We start from the raw sequence: 19,679 nt of genomic DNA, 5'->3' as shown, positions 1-19,679 counted from the left end.
AGAAAGTATAAAGTATGTTGTGAAACAAGAAGCACCATGGGAAGATATGAAAGTACTACAGAATAAAAGGGTTATATCATGTCATGTCTAGGTGGAGGATCGTGTTGCCAATGACATTTAAAATGGGGTGATCAGCATATGCTTCTTTGAAAAAGTGACATTTGAGCAGAAATTTTAAGGAGGTAAAAGTGTTAACAACACAGATATCTAAGGCAGTCGTGTTACAGATGGGGGGAACAGCCAAGGGCAAGACTCTGATCACAAAAGTGTCTGATTTGTTCTAAGAACACCAAAGTGGCCAGTGTGGCTGGACAATAGGAGAGAAAGTATTAGGAGAGGATGACATCAAAGGGGAAGACGAGTCATCTAGAGTCAGGTAGGACATTAAAGGGCTTTGAATTCTATTCTGAGGAAAAATGAGGGGTGATTGTAATATTTATAAAAATAATTACATTATCTGGCTTATGTTTTTTAAAAATCATTATGGATACTCTGTTAAAAATGTAAGTATGGGAAGGATAGAAGTAGAGAATCCAGTTAAGAGTTTGTTAATATTTCAGATGAGAGTTGATAATGGTTCAGATCAGGGTGATAGTGGAAAAAGTGGTGAGAAGTATCTCGATTATGGATATATTGTGAAGGATGATCCAAAAGGATCCTCCAATGAATTAGATGTGACATATCAGGAAAAGGGAGAACTCAAAGTGACTTGCAGATTTTTGTTTTAATGTATATACTATCAAAATAGATGAGTATTATTTCTAATCTGGGTACCACAAAGTTGTTTGTGGGTGACCAGCATTCCCCTCATGCACAATTAGAAAACCTAGAACTGTAGAAGCAACAAGAATTGGAAAGACTAAAATTCTGAAGAAAGGGCACAACCTCTCGTAGATGATATTTTGGCCTGCAGCTTCTTGATACCTGGTGGTAAAGTAGAACTTGCCAATTCTGGCCATGGATTTCATGTTAGAATAGTAAATTTGGGTCCAGGCATAAAGCTGCTACTGGATGATAGATTTTGTTGCTATTGTTACATTTATTTGTTTATTATTTATCATTTATATTTCTCTTTATTTTATCTTATTTTTTCCATCAACATTTATTCCCCCTATATCTTCTTCTACCTCCACCCACTCACTTATCCCCACAATCACCATACTGTTCTCCATGTAATGAGTTCTTTCCCTCTTTTCTCTTTTTTTGCTCAATTCCTCTACCCCCCAATCTCCCCACCCTGACAACTGTCAGCCTGCTCTTTGTCTATGAGTCTGTCTCTATTTTGCTTGTTCAGTTTGTTCATTAGTTACATATATGTGTGAAATCAAATGGTACTTGTCTTTCTCTGACTGGCTTATTTCACTTAGTATAATGTTCTCCAGGTTCATCCACGTTGTTGCAAAGAGTAAAATTTTCTTCTTCTTTATGACCACCTAGTATTCCATTGTGTAAATGTACCATAGCTGTTTTATCCACTCATCTGTTGATGGATACACGGGGAACTTCTAAATCATGGCTATTTTAAATAACGCTGCAATTAACAAAGAGGTACATGTATTCTTTCAAATTAGTGTGTTGGGTTTCTTTGGATTAATTCCAAGAAGTGGGTCCTAATAGAGTTCCATTTTTCATCTTTTGAGGAAATTCTATACCGTTTTCAACAGTAGCTGCATCACTCTGTATTCCCACCAACAGTGCACGAGGGTTCCCCTTTTGCCACATCCTCGCCAGCACTTGCTGTTTGTTGATTTTTTTTTTTTTTAGATTTCATGTATTTATTTTTAATTTTTTATTTATTAATTTGTTTTTGTTACATATGTCTCTCATTATTTCCCCATTGACACCCTCCTCCCTTCCCACTCACCCCATCCCCAGCTTTGTCCTCTATGTTCATTGGTCATGCATACATGCATGTAAGTTCTGTGGTTTAACTCTCCTCCCTCAAGTCCCCTTCTCTGAGGCTTGTCAGTCTGTACCTCAACCCTATATCTCTGGGTTAATTTTGTTCATCAGTTTGTTTAGTTCATTAAATTCCACAAATAAGTGAGATCATGTGATTTTTTTCTTTCTCCGCTTGGCTTGTTTCGCTTAGCATAATACTTTTCAGGTCCTTCCATGCCATCTCAAAGGATAAGAGATCTTTCTTTCTTACAACTGCATAGTATTCCATTGTGTACATGTACCACAGCTCTTTCATCCACTCATCTACTGATGGACACCTGGGTTGTTTCCAGATCTTAGCTATTGTAAAAAGTGCTGCTATGAACATAGGGTTACATATATTCTTTCTGATTGGTGTTTCAGGTTTCTTAGGGTATATTCCTAGAAGTGGGATCACTGGGTCAAATGGAAGTTCAATATTTATTTTTTTGAGGTAACACCATATTGTTTTCCATAGTGGCTGCACCAGTCTGCATTCCCACCAGCAGTGTACTAGGGTTCCCTTTTCTCCACACCCTCGCCAACACTTGCTGTTTGATGATTTGTTGATGGCAGACATTCTGACAGGTGTGAGGTGATGCCTCATAGTTGTTTTAATTTGCATCTCTCTGATGATTATTGACATTGAGCATTTCTTCATATGTCTCTTGGACATTTGTATGTCCTTTTGGAGAGGTGTCTATTTAGTTCCGCTGCCCATTTTTTAATTGGGTTCTTTGTCTTCCTTTTGTTGAGTTGTATGAGCATTCTATACATTTTGGAAATTAACCCCTTATCTGATGCATCATTGGTGATTACGGTCTTTCATATAGTGAGATCCCTTTCCATTTTGATGGTTGTATCTTTTGCTGTGCAGAATCTTTGGAGTTTGGTGTAGTCCTATGCGTTCATTTGTTCCTTTGTTTCTGTTGCCTTAGGTGTTGTATCAGTGAAAATTCTATTGCGTATGATGTCGGAAATTTTTTTGCCTGCATTTTCTTCTAGAATTTTTATGGATTCCCAAGTTACATTTAAATCTTTTATCCATTTTGAGTTTATTCTCGTGTATGGTGTAAGTTGGTGTTCTAGCTTCATTTTTTTGTAAGTAACTGTCCAATTTCCCCAACAGCATTTATTGAAGAAACTGTCTTGACTCCACTGTATGCTCTTGCCCCCTTTGTCAAATATTAATTGTGCATATTGTCTTGGATCAGTTTCTGGGTTCTCTATTGTGTTCTCTTGATCTATTTGCCTGTTCTTGTGCCAGTACCAAGCTGTATTGATTACAGTGGCTTTGTAGTATAACCTGAATCTGGTAATGTGACCCCTCCTACTTTGTTCTTTTTCAAGATTGCTGTGGTTATTTGGGATCCTTTTTGTTTCCATATAAACTTTTGAAATGTTTGTTCTAGTTCTGTGAAGTATGTCATTGGTATTTAGATGGGGATTGCATTGAATCTGTAGATTGCTTTGGGTAATATAGACATTTAATGATGTTAATTCTTCCAATCCATGAACAAGGTATGTGCTTCCACTTTTTTATATCTTTCTCTATTTCTATTTCCAATGACCTGTAGTTTTCTTTGAAGAGGTTCTTTATGTCTTTGGTTAAATTTATTCTTAGGTATCTTAATTTTTTGCTGTGATAATAAATGAGATTTATTCTTTTACTTTCTTGTTCTGTGATTTCATCATTGATGTATAAGAATGCTGTTGATTTCTTGATGTTAATTTTGTATCCTGTTACTTTGCCAAATTTATTTATTAGGTCAAGCAGACTTATGATAAAGTCTGTAGGGTTTTCTATGTCCAATATCATGTTATCTGCAATTAATGACAGTTTCACTTCCTCCTTTCCAGTTTGGATCCCGTTCATTTTTTGTTCATGTATAATTGCTGTGGCTAATACTCCCAGTACTATGTTAAATAAGAGTGGCAAAAGTGGGTATCACTGCCTTGTTCCTGTTCTTAAGGAAAATGCTTTCAATTTTTTCCCATTGACTATGATGTTGGCTGTAGGTTTTTCATATATGGCCTTTATTGTGTCAAGATATGATCCCTCTATTCCCACATTGCTGAGCATTTTTATCAGAAATGGGTGCTGGATTTTTTTGAATGTTTTTTCAGCATCTATTGATATAATCATATGGTTTTTATCTTTCATTTTGTTTATGTTTTGTATCACATTTATTGATTTGAGAATATTGTACCATTCTTGCATGCCTGGAATGAAACCCAGTTGGTCAGATGAATAATTTGTTTGATGTATTGCTGGATCCGATTTGCTAATATTTTGTTAAGCATTTTGGCATCTGTGTTCATCAGGGATATTGACCTGTAGTTTTATTTCTTTGTAGTGTCTTCATCCGGTTTTGGAATTAGGATTATGCTGGCCTCATAAAATGAGTTTGGAAGTGTTCCATCTTCTTGGATTTTTTGAAATAGTTTAAGGAAAATGGGTATTAGATCTTCTTTGAATGTTTGCTAAAACTCCCCCGTGAAGCCTTCTGGGCCTGGGCTTTTGTTTGCTGAGAGTTTCTTAATTACATTTTCAATTTTCTTTGTTGTTATTGGTCTGTTCAAGTTTTCTATCTCTTCCTGGTTCAGTTTTGGGAGACTGTGTGTTTTTAGAAATTTGTCCATTTCTCCTAGATTGTCTAATTTGTTGGTGTCTAACTGTTTATAGTATGTTTAGATGATCCTTTGTATTTCTGTTCTGTCAGTTGTTCCTTCTTCTGTTTCATTTCTGAATTTTATTTGGTTTCTCTCCTTTTCTTTCTTGGTGAGTCTGGCTAAAAGTCCATCAATCTTGTTTATCTTTTCAGAGAACCAGTTTTTTGTTTCATTGATCTTTGGAATTGGTTTTTTAGTCTCTATGTCATTTATTTCTGCTCTGACCTTTACTATTTTCTTCCTCCTACTAGCTCTGGGTTTTTCTTTTTGTTTACTTTCTAGTTCTTTAAGTTATAGGGTTAGAAAGTCAATTAGTAATTTTTCTTGTTTCTTGAGGTAGGGACTGCTTTCACTATGTCTCATAGATTTTTTGTTATTGTGTGTTCGTTTGCATTGGTTTCCAGGAAGTTTTTAACTTCTTTCTTGATCTCATTAGTAACCCATTTGTTGTTTAATAACATGCTATTTAGCCTCCAAGTGTTTGAATGTTTTTGTGCGTTTTTATTGTAATTGAGTTCTAGTTTCATGTCACTGTGATCTGAAAAAATGCTTGATATGATTTCAATTTTCTTGAACTTTAGAGACCTGCTGTGTGTCCTAACATGTGGTGTATCTTTGAGAATGACCCATCTGCATTTGAGAAGAATGTATATTCTGCAGCTTTGAGGTGAAATGTTCTGTAAATATCAGTATAGTTGAACTGATCTAGTTTGTCTTGTAAATACTCTATGTCCTTGTTAATTTTTTGTCTAGAAGATCTATCCAGTGATATCAGTGGCATATTAAAGTCACCCACTATGATCATGTTGCTATTGTTCTCTCCCTTGAAGTCCTCCAGAAGTTTTTAAGTATATTTTGGTGCTCCTGTATTTGGTCTGTATATGTTTACCTGGGTTATATCCTCTTGTTGGATTGCTCCTTTTAATATTATGTAGTGACCTCTGTCTCTTATTACGGCCCTGATTTTGAAGTTCACCTTGTCAGATACGAGTATTGCTACACCAGCTTTTTTTCTATTTCCATTTGCTTGGAAAATTTTTTTCCATCCCTTTACTTTCATCCTGTGTGAGTCCTTTTTTTGTGATGTGGGTCTCCTCTAGACAGCATATATATAGGTCATGTTTTGTTTTCCAGTCAGCTACCTGATGTCTTTTGATTGGTGCATTTAAGCCATTTACATTTAAGGTAATTATTGATAGTTATTAGTTGCCATTTTAATTTTATGCCTGTGTTTCTCTCTCTCTCTCTCTCTCTCTCTCTCTCTCTCCCCCTCTCCCACACCCTCTCCCTCCCCCCCTCTGTTTCTTCTTCTTTTTACAATAGTCCCTTCAGCATTTCTTGGAGTGCTGGTTTGGCAGTGGTAAATTCCTTTAGCTTTTTATTCTTCGTGAACCTCTCGTCTTCTCCTTCAATTTTTAATGATAGCCTCGCTGGATAGAGTAGTCTTGGATTCAGACCCTTGCCTTGCATTACTTTGTACACTTCATGACACTCCCTTCTGGCCTTCAGTGTTTCTATTGAGAAATCTGTTGACAGTCTAATGGGAGCTCCCTTGTAGGTAACTTTCTGTCTCTGTCTTGCTTCCTTTAAGATTTTTTCTTTGTTTTTAATGTTTATGCCATTTCTATTGTGATGTATCTAGCTGTGTGTCTTCTGGGGTTCATCTTGCTTGAGACTCTCTGTGTTTCCTGGACTTGTGTGACTTTTTTTTCCACCAGTTTAGGAAAGTTTTTTGTTATTACTACTTCAAACAGGTTCTCTCTTCTTTTCTCTGATTCTTCTCCTTCTGGTATCCCTATAATGTGAATGTTGTTACATTTTTGTATTGTCCCACAGCTCCCTTGAACTTTCCTCCTGCTTTTAAAAATTTTTTTCAATTGCTGCTCTATTTGAGTGATTTTCTCTACCTTGTCCTCTAAGTCACTGATTTGGCCTTCCGCTTCTTCTAATCTACTATTAAACCCTTCTAAGGTATTTTTCATAACTGCTATGTCTTTCTTTATTTCCTCTTGATTTTTATGCATAATTTCTACCTCTTTTTATAAGCTGAAGTAGTTCCCAGTGAGCTCTTCATAATTCTTAAGTTGCTTTTAGTTCTCACCAAATTGTTTGAGCACCCTTAAAATCATTGCTTTGAATTCTTTATCTGACAAGTTGCTGCCTTTTATTTCCTGTAGTTCCTTTTCTGGTGATTCCTCTTTTTCTTTTCTTTGGGTGTTGTTTCTTTGTTTCCCCATTATAGCCATATGGTAGCTATAGACTGGCTGAGGGATGTTTGTATGTGTAGGCAGCTCACTGTATATCAAATAAGCTACTGTGCCTCCCAGATTGTTCTGTTGCATGTTGCCTCTTGCCTGCTGTGGACCCTGGAGGATTGACTACTGGGGGCTGGTATTGGTGTGTCCCGGTAGGTGCCGCTGCTGGATTTTGTGGACCCCTCTGAAGCTGTGTTCCCCTCTGGTCACTGGTGTCACCTGTAACTGTATTACCCAGGCCCTACTGGAGTCCTGGCTGCTCACTGATCTTGTGGGCAGCTGGGTTGTACAGGCCCCCTTGGAGTTTCTGCTTCCTGCTGATCCCTTGGTGAGCTGGATAGCACAATCTCCTCTGGAGACCCTACTCTGTCTATCGTGTGGGCAGCTGGGTCATACAGGCCTCTCTGGTACCCCAGCTCCCCTCAGGTCCTGTGGGGAGCTGGATCACACTGGCCCCTCTCACACCCCAGTTTACCATCGCTCTTTGGGCCACTGTTGTCTTGGCTACAGTTTCATTTTTTCCAACTAGTCATGCATACTGCAGCTAAAGTGGGTATTCTAAAGCATAAATCTGGACATATCATCTTTCTACTTTGGTCAGATACACAATAACTTATAACCTGTGAACTAAAATTTTTATCTCTTAGTGTGGGCAATTAGCATATGTTATAATATTAGCTCAGCTTTTCTCTAGCTTCTAAGTCCAGAGATACCATGGAGTCCCTAACACTCCATGTTTTTGTATGCTTTTGCTTTTGCTGTGTTCTTTGGCTAGGAATGTCCTTTCAAGTACCAAAGGTGGTCTCATCTTCTAAGTATCTACTTCATGAATCATTCTCTAACACTCCACTTGGGGCAGAAGCAGTAGCGCTCTCCTCTGATTTCATTTAACACTTATTTTTTGTCCCACTAGTGTGCATACTTTTCATGTTCAGGCTTGTACTATGACAAGTATAAGCTTTCTGTTTTCCCCAATAAATTATGGGCACCCTGATGGCAATTACTGTGCCTTATTAACCTTTGTTTACCAGTACAGGGTCAGACTGTGAGCAGACACTCAATCACATAGCTTTCAATTTTTTAAAATGTATTTCTCTCTCTTCTCTCTTCAACTATTATTTCATCCCTTTCCTGCTTTTACCTCGATCATATGAGAAGAGAATATTTTTCCTCCATAATCCCCCTTATTATTGTATATTAATGTCAAAGAAATCAAACCATTGCTTTTTAAATTTTTTTTGAAAATTCTCACCCAAGGATACTTTTCCATTTATCTTCAGATAGAGTAGGAGGGAGGGAGGGAAGGGGGAAAGGAGAGAGAGGGGGAGAGAGGGGAGAGAGAGAGAGAGAGAGAGAGAGAGAGAGAGAGATCAACATGAGAGAGACACATCAATTAGTTGCCTCCTGTAAGACCTCGACCAGGGTCAGGGACCAAACTGCAACCGAGTAATTGAACCTGTGACTCTTTGGTCTGTGCACTGACACTCTAACCACTGAGAAAAACTGGCCAGACTAAACCATTGCTTTTTGGTTTTTTTGTTTGTTTGTTTTTTAATTCTCAGCCAAGGATATTTTTATATTAATCTTCAGATAGAGTGGGAGCAAGAGAGCGAAAGAAACATCGATGTGAGAGAGACATATCGATTTATTGCCACCCGCACAACCCCTACTGGGACCAGGGACAAACCACAACGAAGTACATGCCCTTGGCCAGAATTGAACCTGGAACTCTTTGGTCCATGGCAACACTTTTACCACTGAGCCATACTCGCCAAGGCAAACGTTTTTTTTTTTTTTTTTTTTTTTTTTTTTTTTTATGAAGCAAGTTGCCACTGTGGACCCAGTGAAATTTCTAAGGTACTGATAGATGCATAATTTATTAACAAATCTGTACTGGGACATGTTTGAATTTGTGGCTAATATTCAGGATTGTCTGCTCAAGGTACTCAGCTTAAGTTAAGAGATCCAGCAAGAAATTCCTTTTCTTTCTTAGGGTGGAAGATATCTTCCACATCTTACACTTTTCCTAAACAGACCTATTCTACTTTTTACATTTTCAAACTCTTGGATATATTGAGCAGAATATTGCATTGCTTTTTGAACATAGGGAATTATAGTCATCTACGCAGCAAAGATAAGAAGACATACAGCGTTGATTCTCTGAATTAATGAAACTAAAAATGGAAGGCACTAAGGAAAATGAGAGGACATGAAATCACATTTCACTAATAGCCCCGTTACAGTCCTCACTTAATAGTCTTAGAATCAATTTTGGGTAAGGGTGTGAGAAGAGTCCTGAAGAGATTTCCCTTTCTTCTTGCTGATACTAATTTAAACATCTACAATTCCAACTGGGAGCCCTAGATACCTCATAGGCAGCAGCAGATTCTTTGTTTCCAAGGAGAAAGTGTCTAGACCAGAGGTTGAACATTGGTGGTTTTCAGGTGTGATTTACTTATATATACAGTGTTTATACTTTTAAAAATTATTTGCTAAGATTTGAAATTTGGGAAATATCACATAAAATTCCAGATTGTTTTTTTTGTGTGTGTTTATTATTTGTTTATTGAACCTGAAAGTTAAATAGATTTTGTGTTTGAATGCATACTTTAAGTTTTGCTACTGGAAAATGCAGTTAAGCATTAAGCAACAAACCTTCCCAGGTATAAAAATATTTTATAAATGCTAAATTTATTAAAATGTCTACTAATCACAGCAGAAATTGTATGTTGAACTAGAAGTATTTTTGTCATTGTATTGAAGAAATAACTGAGACCAAACAGTGCATATTATGTGGAAAAATTATATTTCTTGTGGTACTTTCTTTTGTAGCTTATGAGAGCACAAATATAAATATACCATAGAGTTATATCATTTTCCATGATTTCAATGATATTTTTATGTAAATTACAATCTTTTTGGCATGTTTCCCACTACAAGCAAATCAGGAATGGTTTACTTGGGTATATTTAAAAAGTCCTAAGAAGTGTAATATAAGCAGATCATAATTAGTGTGTATAAGGTTAATATCAGACTGTTATGAAATGTATATCCAAGTGGCAAGGTTTTGTATGGACACAGAGTTTATATTTGTTCATTGGTAAATTCACTAGGAATTATTTGCTTTGAAGTAAAAGGTTTAAAGAGAGCATATTATGGACATAGCACCAGCCCAAAACTTGGATGAAATGGGTAAACAAGAAGTGGTCAACTTCCCTTTATGAGCCTAGGTGCCGGAGTTAGGCAAGGTGCTCATACCAAAAATAAAACCCACTGTGCAAAGAGTCAATCCATGTCTGGAAGAAAAAGAAGTATCTTCCTTTAATATACTGACAAATTAAATAGCCTCACCCCTCATTTTCAGTTGGTACTAAATTCTTTACTTGACATTGGAATTCCAAATATAAAACCTAACATTAACACTCTGGTGCAGAAAAAATGTGGCAGGTTGTTGGTTTTCCAATCAGAGTGGTAATAAGTTTCAAAAGAAAATAGTAATAATTAAGTATTGCCATTTCAATTTAAAATGTTTACTTTCTTTAAATTAAAAAAAAAAATCCTAGTATATATTTTATTACTTTATCTCATATGGTCACCCTATAATTAATTAAAGAAAAGTTGTTACATTTATGGCAGTTAATTTTTCTTACAACTAACCTGATTTACTCATTTAGGGTACCTCTCTAGTTCATATAAGCATCTGAATTTGTGACAGCTGAATTAGATAACATTTTATCCATTTCTCCCTTTCATCTTTTTTCTTCACACTCCAAGAGAAGAAAATATGTAACAATTTATTGGCAGTCCCAAAGACTGTGAGTCACTGAAGGAAGAGACCACTTTGGGTTCATTTCTGTGTACCCAGCATAAACTATAGTAGTTATACAATGATTGTTTATTAGATAGATGGATACATGTACTTCAGTTGAAGAGAGAACACCTACCCAGAACTCTTTTGGGATGTAAGTTATATTTCAATCTCATGCAAGTTTAGTGTAAAAAATAACAATTTTATTTCCCTTCAACTTCTCCTTCTTGACCCTTTTCTGCCTTAGACGCCTATACAAAGGCTGAAGTGGTTTATTCTTGGACACTTGGGAAGAACAAATCTGTGGAAGTAGCACAGGATGGCTCTCGCCTGAATCAATATGACCTGCTGGGCCATGTTGTTGGAACAGATATTATCCGCTCTAGTACAGGTATTTATTTTATTTAACAAGATTTTTTTTGTAATCTATACCAGTTACTGTTCTAAATGTTTATAATGACTTATAAAATTCTCAAGATAGTCTTGCAATGTAGGTACTATTATCGTAAGGAAACTGAGGCATAGAGATATTCAGTAATGTATCCCATGTCACAGTTATATAATGTCGGAACCAAGGTCAGAACCCGGAGAGATTGGTTCCCAAGCCCATGCTTTAAACCACCATGTCCTGCTGTCTCTTGGGGAGTGAATTAGGAGATCAAGGAAATTAGTACTGGACTGTAACAGAAGAGAATACAAAGGGAAGCCATGATGGTGGGAGAGCTAAAATGATCCTAAAGGTTTCATGAAGACATTTGTTTAACTCTGCCAATGCTTAGGTGACAAGTTAATAACCCCAAGAGAATCCAGGTACACATACAGGAGGTCTAGGGATAGGCCATGGAATTATTTCCTTAAGTAAATCACCCACCTCATTCACAAGTCTGGCAAACCTTGCCAGGTCTGATCAATGGCTAATCCTTGAATAGTGATAAATAGAACATAGAAATGTGTTCTGTAGCCTTAAATCCTGTCTATTTAGAAACTGACAAGATGCAGGGGTCTGAGGAAGGAGACATCCTCATTCCTAACTAACCTTAGGGTATTTGGCAAAATTAAATATATCTTGAGGCCCACATATCTTACAATATTTTTTGCCATGAAGGGGTGGGAGCTTTCGACACTAGTCACCATGTAAGATCACTGAATCCACAATTATAAATGAAGTAGGGTACTCTTCTTTTATTTAATTATCTGGACACTGCTGTTCCCTTACTGATGTTACAGTATGCCATCTTGTCTATGCTATGTACTCCTTCCATCCCTGGACCAGAAGAGGGTACCTTTAAAAAAAATCAGTATTTGTAATGGATTTAATGGACAATAGAATTTAGACATTTGGAATTTAGTTTGGGGAAAGGATATTCTTGAAAAAGACAATATGATGGTGTCAAAAGGCCAGAGGTATATAAGAGCATGACCTGGTGCAGAAGCTGGAGGAGACAGAAAGTCTTGTGCCTCAGGTATGTGGGCTGCCCTCCTTGGAGTGGTTTCTGAGATCTGGTGTATGGAGTCAGTAGTGGCTGGACCTGGCTGAGCAGCCAGACACTGTGTGTGTGGCTGGCCCCAAGCCCACGAGTCCCCTCCCTCCAACAGGAACCAGTCAGCTACTGAAATCAAGTGTTAGGCTTTGGAAGAAGTGTACAGGTACCAGTGGGGGATGTGCCTGGGCTACCTGCACCCCAATACTTTGCTTCAAGGAGCACTCCACTCCATGGGAGCATTGGGTCAGCAGGGCTACTGCATGGCTGTAGTATGTCGTCTATACTCTCCACCTTTTGGAAGTATTGGAAATGTGGCTTGGGGCCAGTCGCCCAAACTCTTTGGGTTCTTTTGCTCATGGTAAAACAAGGGTGACATTAAACTTACTGCCCCCTAGTTGCAGACCTGCTACCAGGCTTGCCTGACCTGACCTCTGAACTTTGCGTTTTCCTTGTTAGCATGCTCACAAATCATTTCCCTGGGCCCCATGGAAGGGCAAGGCCAAGGCCTCCATCCTGGTACTTGGGTCTTCTTGCACCATCACTGCCAACATTCAGCCTCAGAGAACGCCCCCCCCCCCCCCCAGTATCGTCCCTGCTAGAAGGCCTGGGTGTGGTAGCAAAGTGGGGAAAATGTGGGGAGGAGGATAGGAGAGGAGAAACCTGAGGATGGGGAGTTGTGTTCAGCACCTGCAAAGTGTCTTTCTTCTGTCCTACTGTGCTCCTAGCCTTTGTGAGGGAAGCTGACCTCCTGCTCCCGGGCGTGTTTCTGCGTTGTGCTGCTGCGACCTCCCAACTGAGATCAGACCTTAAATGCACTACCTGTTCCCCCATGTGAGCTTGTGAGCAGAGGATCTAGGCTCCTGAAAGAGCTCTGTGTGCCAGAGGCAAGGCACTGCACAGTGTGGCAGAGTGTAGGAGGCCCCTAGATGCCCAGGGCATTGGCCTTCCTCTCCCCATCTGCCCCTGGGATATCCACCTGGTAGGGCCACTGCAGCTGCACCTATACACTCTCCTTAAGTCCAGTCCCATGTTGGCACTGTTCACCTAGTATGAGTTTTAATACCCACCCTTAGCTATCCAAGTAGCCCCAGCTCCCATTTCATTTGCTTAAATCACTGTTTGTTTAGTCTTTACTACCAGGCAATACACACTCATGATAATAAAAATCTTAGAAAAAAAATGTAGGCAAAAAAATATCAAACATCATATGTAGTGAAATTTTCACTGATACATCACCTAGGGCAAGAGAAATAAAGGAAAACAATTAATAAATGGGACTACATCCAACTTAAAAGCTGCTGCATGGCAGAAGAAAACAGCATCGCCTGTCCAGTGTGGTTCAGTAGTTAAGTGTCGACCCATGCACCAATAGGTCGCCAGTTCGATTTTCGGTCAGGGCACATGCCCAGGTTGTGGGCCTGATCCCCAGTGGGGGCCATGCAGGAGGCGGCCAGTCGATGTTCTCTCTCATTGATGTTTCTATTTCTCTCTCACTCTTCCTTCCTCTCTCTCTAAAAATCAATAAAGGAAAAAAAAATAAAAAGAAACCAGCATCAAAATGAAAAGGGAACCCACTCTCTGGGAGAACATATTTTCCAATGATACATTGGATAAGGGGTTAATATCCAAAATAAATAGAGTATTCATACAACTCAACAAAAAGAAGACAAACAATCCAATTAAAAAATGGGCGAAGGACCTGAATAAACACTTCTCTACACAGGACATACAAAAAGCCAGGAGACATGGAAAAAAATGCTCATCATCGCTAATGATCAGAGAGATGCAAATTAAAATGACTATGAGATAATCACCTCACACCTGCCAGAATGGCTGCCATCAACAAATCCTCAAACAACAAGTGTTGGCAAGGATGTGAAGAAAAAGGTACCCTAGCACACTACTGGGGGGAATGCAGACTCTAGTGCAGCCACTATGGAAAACAAGATGATATTTCCTCAAAAAATTAAAAATGGAACTGCCATTTGATCCAGTGATCCCACTTCTTGAAATATATTCTAAGAAGCCTGAAACACCAATCAGAAAAATATATGCAACCCTATGTTCATAGCAGCACTCTATATAATAGCTAAGATCTGAAAACAGCCCAAGTGCCCACCAGTAGATGAGTGGATAAAAAAACAAAACAAAACAAAACAAAAAAAACAAAAAACAAAAAACTGGTAAATTTACACAATGGAATAATATGCAGCCATAAGAGAGATCTCTTACCATTTGAGATAACATAAAGGGACCTGGAAAGTATTATGCTAAGCAAAATAAGCCAGTCTGAGAAAGACATGTACCACATGATCTCACTTATTTGTGAAACATAATGAACAAAATAAGCTGTCAATCAAAAGAGATCCAGAATCATGGAAGTAGGGAACAGACTGACAAATTTCAGAGGGATGGGGGATGGGAGGGGAGGGAAGAGATAAACCAAATAACTTATATGCATATATGCACAAGCAATCAACATGGATACTAGGCTGGGGAAGGCAGGAGGATAGTGGGATAGGGAAGGAGGTGGTCAATGGGGAAAAAATGAGGACATTTGTAATACTTTCAACAACAAAAAAAGATTAGAAATACAGAGGAGCAAAATATAGAAATTAAAATGTTATTTAATTCCACCATCTAGAAAACATATTCTTAGAAAATTTTGGTACATGCCCTGGCCAGTTTGGCTCAGCGGTTAGAGCGTCAGCCTGCGGTCCGGAGAGACCCGGGTTTGGTTCCTGCTAAGGGCACGTACTTCGGTTGCAGTTTGTCCCTGGCCCTGGTTGGTCATGCGGGTGGCAGCCACTCGATGTGTCCCTTCACATCGATGTTTCTCTCTCTCTCTCTTTCCTTTCTCTCCCTCCCACTCTACCTGTACAAAAAAATGGAAAAATATCCTCGGGTGAGGATAAAAAAAAAAAAAAAGAAAATTTCAGTACATAGCTGCTTATTGTACATATTGGTATATAACCTTTAAGAATGTTCCCTTTGGAACTCGGCGGGACCGGGGAACTCGGCGGGAAGTTAATCCTACCGTCTCCCTTCCCACCGTGCATGGCCCTGGGAACTCTGTAGCCGGCTAAACTCTCCGCTAAAGCCGCACAGACTCGCGGCCCCCAGGGAACTCGGCGGGACCGGGGAACTCGGCGGGAAGTTAATCCTACCGTCTCCCTTCCCACCGTGCACGGCCCTGGGAACTCTGTAGCCGGCTAAACTCCCCGCTGAAGCCGCACAGACTCGTGGGCCCCAGGGAACTCGGCGGGAAGTTAATCCTACCATTTCCCTTCCCACCGTGCACGGGCCCTGGAAACTCTGTAGCCAGCTAAACTCTCCGCTGGAGCCACACAGACTCTCGGGCCCCAGGGAACTCGGCGGGACCAGGGAACTCGGCGGGAAGTTAATCCTACCGTCTCCCTTGCCACCCTGCACGGGCCCTGGAAACTCTGTAGCCAGCTAAACTCTCTGCTGGAACCACACAGACTGGCGAAGACCAGGGAACTCGGCGGGAAGTTAATCCTACCACCTCCCTTGCCACCCTGCATGGGCCCTGGGAACTCTGTAGCCAGCTAAACTCTCCACTGGAGCCACACAGACTCGAGGGCCCCAGGGAACTCAGCTGGACCAGGGAACTCGGTGAGACCAGGGAACTCGGCGGGACCAGGGAACTCGGCGGGACCAGGGAACTCAGCGGGACCAGGGAACTCAGCGGGAAATAATTCCCACCGCCTCCCTTGCGACCCTGCACGGGCCCTGGGAACGCTGTAGCCTGCTAAGCTCTCGGCTGGAGCCACACAGACTCCCGGAGAACAGGGGACTTGGCGGGATTAAAGTGGGTCCTCCCTGGTGCATCCAAACCCAGGAGAGGGAGCCACAAACAGCAGAACACCAACACCCACTGGGAAAACTTGGCAGACTCCAAAGCCCACTGTGATAACCAAAATGGTGAGAAACAGAAACAAAAGCCAAATGAAAGATCAAGAGACCTCTACAGAAGATGAAATAAATGAGGTGCAGTTAAGCAAGTTAACAGAACTAGAATTTAGAGCCATGATGTTGCGGAAGCTCAACAGCATGTGCAAGGACATGAGCAACATGAGTAAAGACATAGAAATGTTGAAAATAAACCATCTGGAAATGAAAAACCAACAGGAAGAAATGAAGAATGACATATCAGAAATGAAAAACACACTGGAAGGTCTAAAAAGCAGAGTAGGGGAAGCTGAGGACCGGATCAGTGAATTAGAAGACAGGCTAGAAGAAATCAACCAATCAGAAAACCAAAAGGGAAAAAAGATTAAAAAACAGGAAGAGAGCTTAAGAGAATTGTGGGACAACTGGAAACGGAATAATATTCGTATCATAGGAGTCCCTGAAGAAGAAGAAAGTAAGTGAGGGCTAGAGAATATATTCAAAGAAATAGTGACAGAAAACTTCCCTAATTTGGTGAAGGAAGAAGGCATTCAAGTTCAGGAAGCTCAGAGAAACCCCAAGTAAGAAGAACCCAAACATGCCCACACCAAGACACATAGTAATCAAACTGCCAAAAATTAAAGACAAAGAGAGAATCCTAAAAGCAGCAAGAGATAAGCAACAGGTTACCTACAAAGGAACCCTCATAAGGCTCTCAGCTGACTTTTCACAAGAAACACTACAGGCTCCAAGGGAATGGCATGAAGTAATCAATGTCATGAAAAACAAGGATCTGAATCCAAGACTACTCTACCCAGCAAGGCTATCATTCAAAATAGAAGGTCAAATAAAGAGCTTCCCAGACAAAAAAAAGGCTAAGGGAATACATTAGCACCAAACCAGCACTGCAAGAAATGTTAAAAGGACTGCTGTAATTACCAGGAGAAATGGGAAGGAAAATAGAACCACACTAAACAAAAATGGCAATAAATAAGTACATATCAATAACCACCTTAAATGTAAATGGACTGAATGCTCCCATAAAAAGACGCAGAGTAACTGATTGGATAAGAAAGCAAGAATCATCTATATGCTGTTTACAAGAGACCCACCTCACAACAAAAGACTCACATAGATTGAAAGTGAAGGGATGGAAAAAAATCTTTCAAGCAAATGGAAAAGAAAAAAAAGCTGGGGTAGCAATACTTATATCTGATAAAATAGACTTCAGATTGAAGGCCATAACTAGAGACAAAGAAGGCCACTACATAATATTGAAAGAATCTATCCAACAGAAAGATATAACCTTGATAAACATATATGAACCCAATATAGGAGCACCAAAATATATTTAAAAACTATTGGAGGACTTCAAAGAGGAAATTGATAGCAATACAATCATAGCAGGGGACTTCAACACCCCGCTCACATCACTGGATAGATCCTCTAGACAAAAAATTAGCAAGGAAACAGAGACTCTAAATGAAGCACTAGACCAAATGGATGTAATAGATATCTACAGAGAACTACACCCCAAAACTACAGAATTCACATTCTTCTCAAGTGCACATGGAACATTCTCAAAGATAGACCACATGTTAGGGCACAAACTAAGTCTCTACAAGTTCAAGAAGATTGAAATTATAACAAGCATCTTCTCAGACCACAATGGTATGAAACTAGAAATCAATTGCAAGAAGAACATACAAAGACATTTTAACACATGGAAGCTAAATAGCATGTTATTAAACAATGAATGGGTCACCGAGGAGATCAAGGAAGAAATCAAAAACTTCCTGGAAACCAATGAAAATGAGGACACAACAATACAAAATCTATGGGATGCAGCAAAAGCAGTTCTGAGAGGGAAGTTCATAGCACTACAGGCCTACCTCAAAAAAGAAGAAAAATCTCTAATAGACTACCTAACCTCACAACTTAAAGAACTAGAGAGTAAACAAAAAGAAAACCCCAGTGCAAGGAGAAGAAAGGAAATAGTAAGGATCAGAGCAGAAATAAACGACATAGAGACCAAAAAAACAATCCAGAGGATCAATAAAACAAAGAGCTGGTTTTTCGAAAAGATAAACAAGATTGATGGACCCTTAGCTAGACTCACCAAGAAACAAAGGGAGAGAACCCAAATACATAAAATCAGAAATGAAAAATGAGAGATAACAACTGACACCACAGAAATACAAAAGATCGTTAACAACTACTATGAAAAATTATAGGGCAACAAATTCGAAAATCTAAGCGAAATGGACAAAATTCTAGAAACACATAGTCTCCCAAAACTGCATCAGAAAGAGATTGAAAACTTGAACAGACCAATAACAACAGAAGAAATTGAAGATGTAATCAAGACTCTTCCAGCAAACAAAAGCCCAGGCCCGGATGGCTTCACGGGGGAGTTTTACCGAACATTCAAAGAAGAACTAATACCCATTCTCCTCAAACTATTTCAAAAAATTCAAGAAGAAGGAAGACTTCCAAACTCATTTTATGAAGCCAGCATAATTCTAATTCCAAAACCAGAAAAAGACACTATGAAGAAAGAAAACTACAGGCCAATATCTCTGATGAACATAGATGCCAAAATCCTGAACAAAATACTAGCAAATCGAATCCAGCAATACACCAGAAAAATTATCCACCATGACCAGGTGGGATTCATCCCAGGGATGCAAGGCTGGTACAATATTCGAAAATCCATAAATGTGATACACCACATAAATAAATTGAAGAATAAAAACCACATGATCATATAAATAGATGCCGAAAAAGCCTTCGACAAAATCCAGCATCCATTTCTGATAAAAACGCTCAGCAGTGTGGGAATTGAGGGATCATACCTAGACATAATAAAAGCCATATATGAAAGACCTACAGCCAACATCATACTCAATGGGCAAAAACTAAAAGCATTTCCCTTAAGAACAGGAACAAGGCAAGGATGCCCACTTTCACCACTCTTATTTAACATAGTACTGGAAGTCTTAGCCACAGCAATCAGACAGGAAGAAAAAATAAAAGGGATCCAAATTGGAAAGGAGGAAGAGAAATTGTCATTATTTGCAGATGACATGATACTGTACATAGAAAACCCCAAAGACTCCACCAAAATCTTACTAGACTTAATAAATGAATTTGGCAAAGTAGCAGGACACAAAATTAACGTCAAGAAATCGATGGCATTCTTATACACCAATGATGAACTCACAGAAAGAGAAACTAAGCAAACAATCCCATTTACCATTGCGGCAAAAAAATTAAGATACCTAGGAATAAACTTAACCAAAGAAATAAAGGACCTATTCGCAGAAAACTATAGGTCTTTGAAAAAAGAAATAGAGCAAGATGTAAAAAAGTGGAAGCACATACCCTGTTCATGGATTGGGAGAATTAACATCATTAAAACGTCCATATTACCCAAAGCAATCTATAGATTCATCGCAATCCCCATCAAAATACCAACGGCATACTTCACAGAATTAGAACAATTACTTCAAAAGTTCATATGGAACCAAAAAAGGCCTCGAATAGCCACAGCAATCTTGAAAAGGAAGAATAAAGTTGGAGGGATCACAATACCAGATTTCAGGTTATACTACAAAGCCACCATAA

General features: G+C 39.2%; 1 protein-coding gene across 1 annotated transcript in view; it reads left to right on the top strand.

Moving 5' to 3' along the window:
• Positions 1-19,679, top strand: part of GABRA3 (gamma-aminobutyric acid type A receptor subunit alpha3) — a 294,868-nt gene that overhangs the window by 177,296 nt on the left and 97,893 nt on the right. The window contains exon 6 of the mRNA XM_036270472.1: positions 10,904-11,047. Within this exon, the coding sequence (XP_036126365.1) occupies positions 10,904-11,047 (144 nt within the window). The remainder of the gene's footprint in view (positions 1-10,903; positions 11,048-19,679) is intronic.

Source organism: Molossus molossus, unplaced genomic scaffold (assembly GCF_014108415.1).
Source record: "Molossus molossus isolate mMolMol1 unplaced genomic scaffold, mMolMol1.p scaffold_m16_p_2, whole genome shotgun sequence".
NCBI classification, from domain to species: Eukaryota; Metazoa; Chordata; class Mammalia; order Chiroptera; family Molossidae; genus Molossus; species Molossus molossus.
Note: the sequence above shows the minus strand (reverse complement) of the source record. Positions and strands in the feature narration are given on the sequence as shown.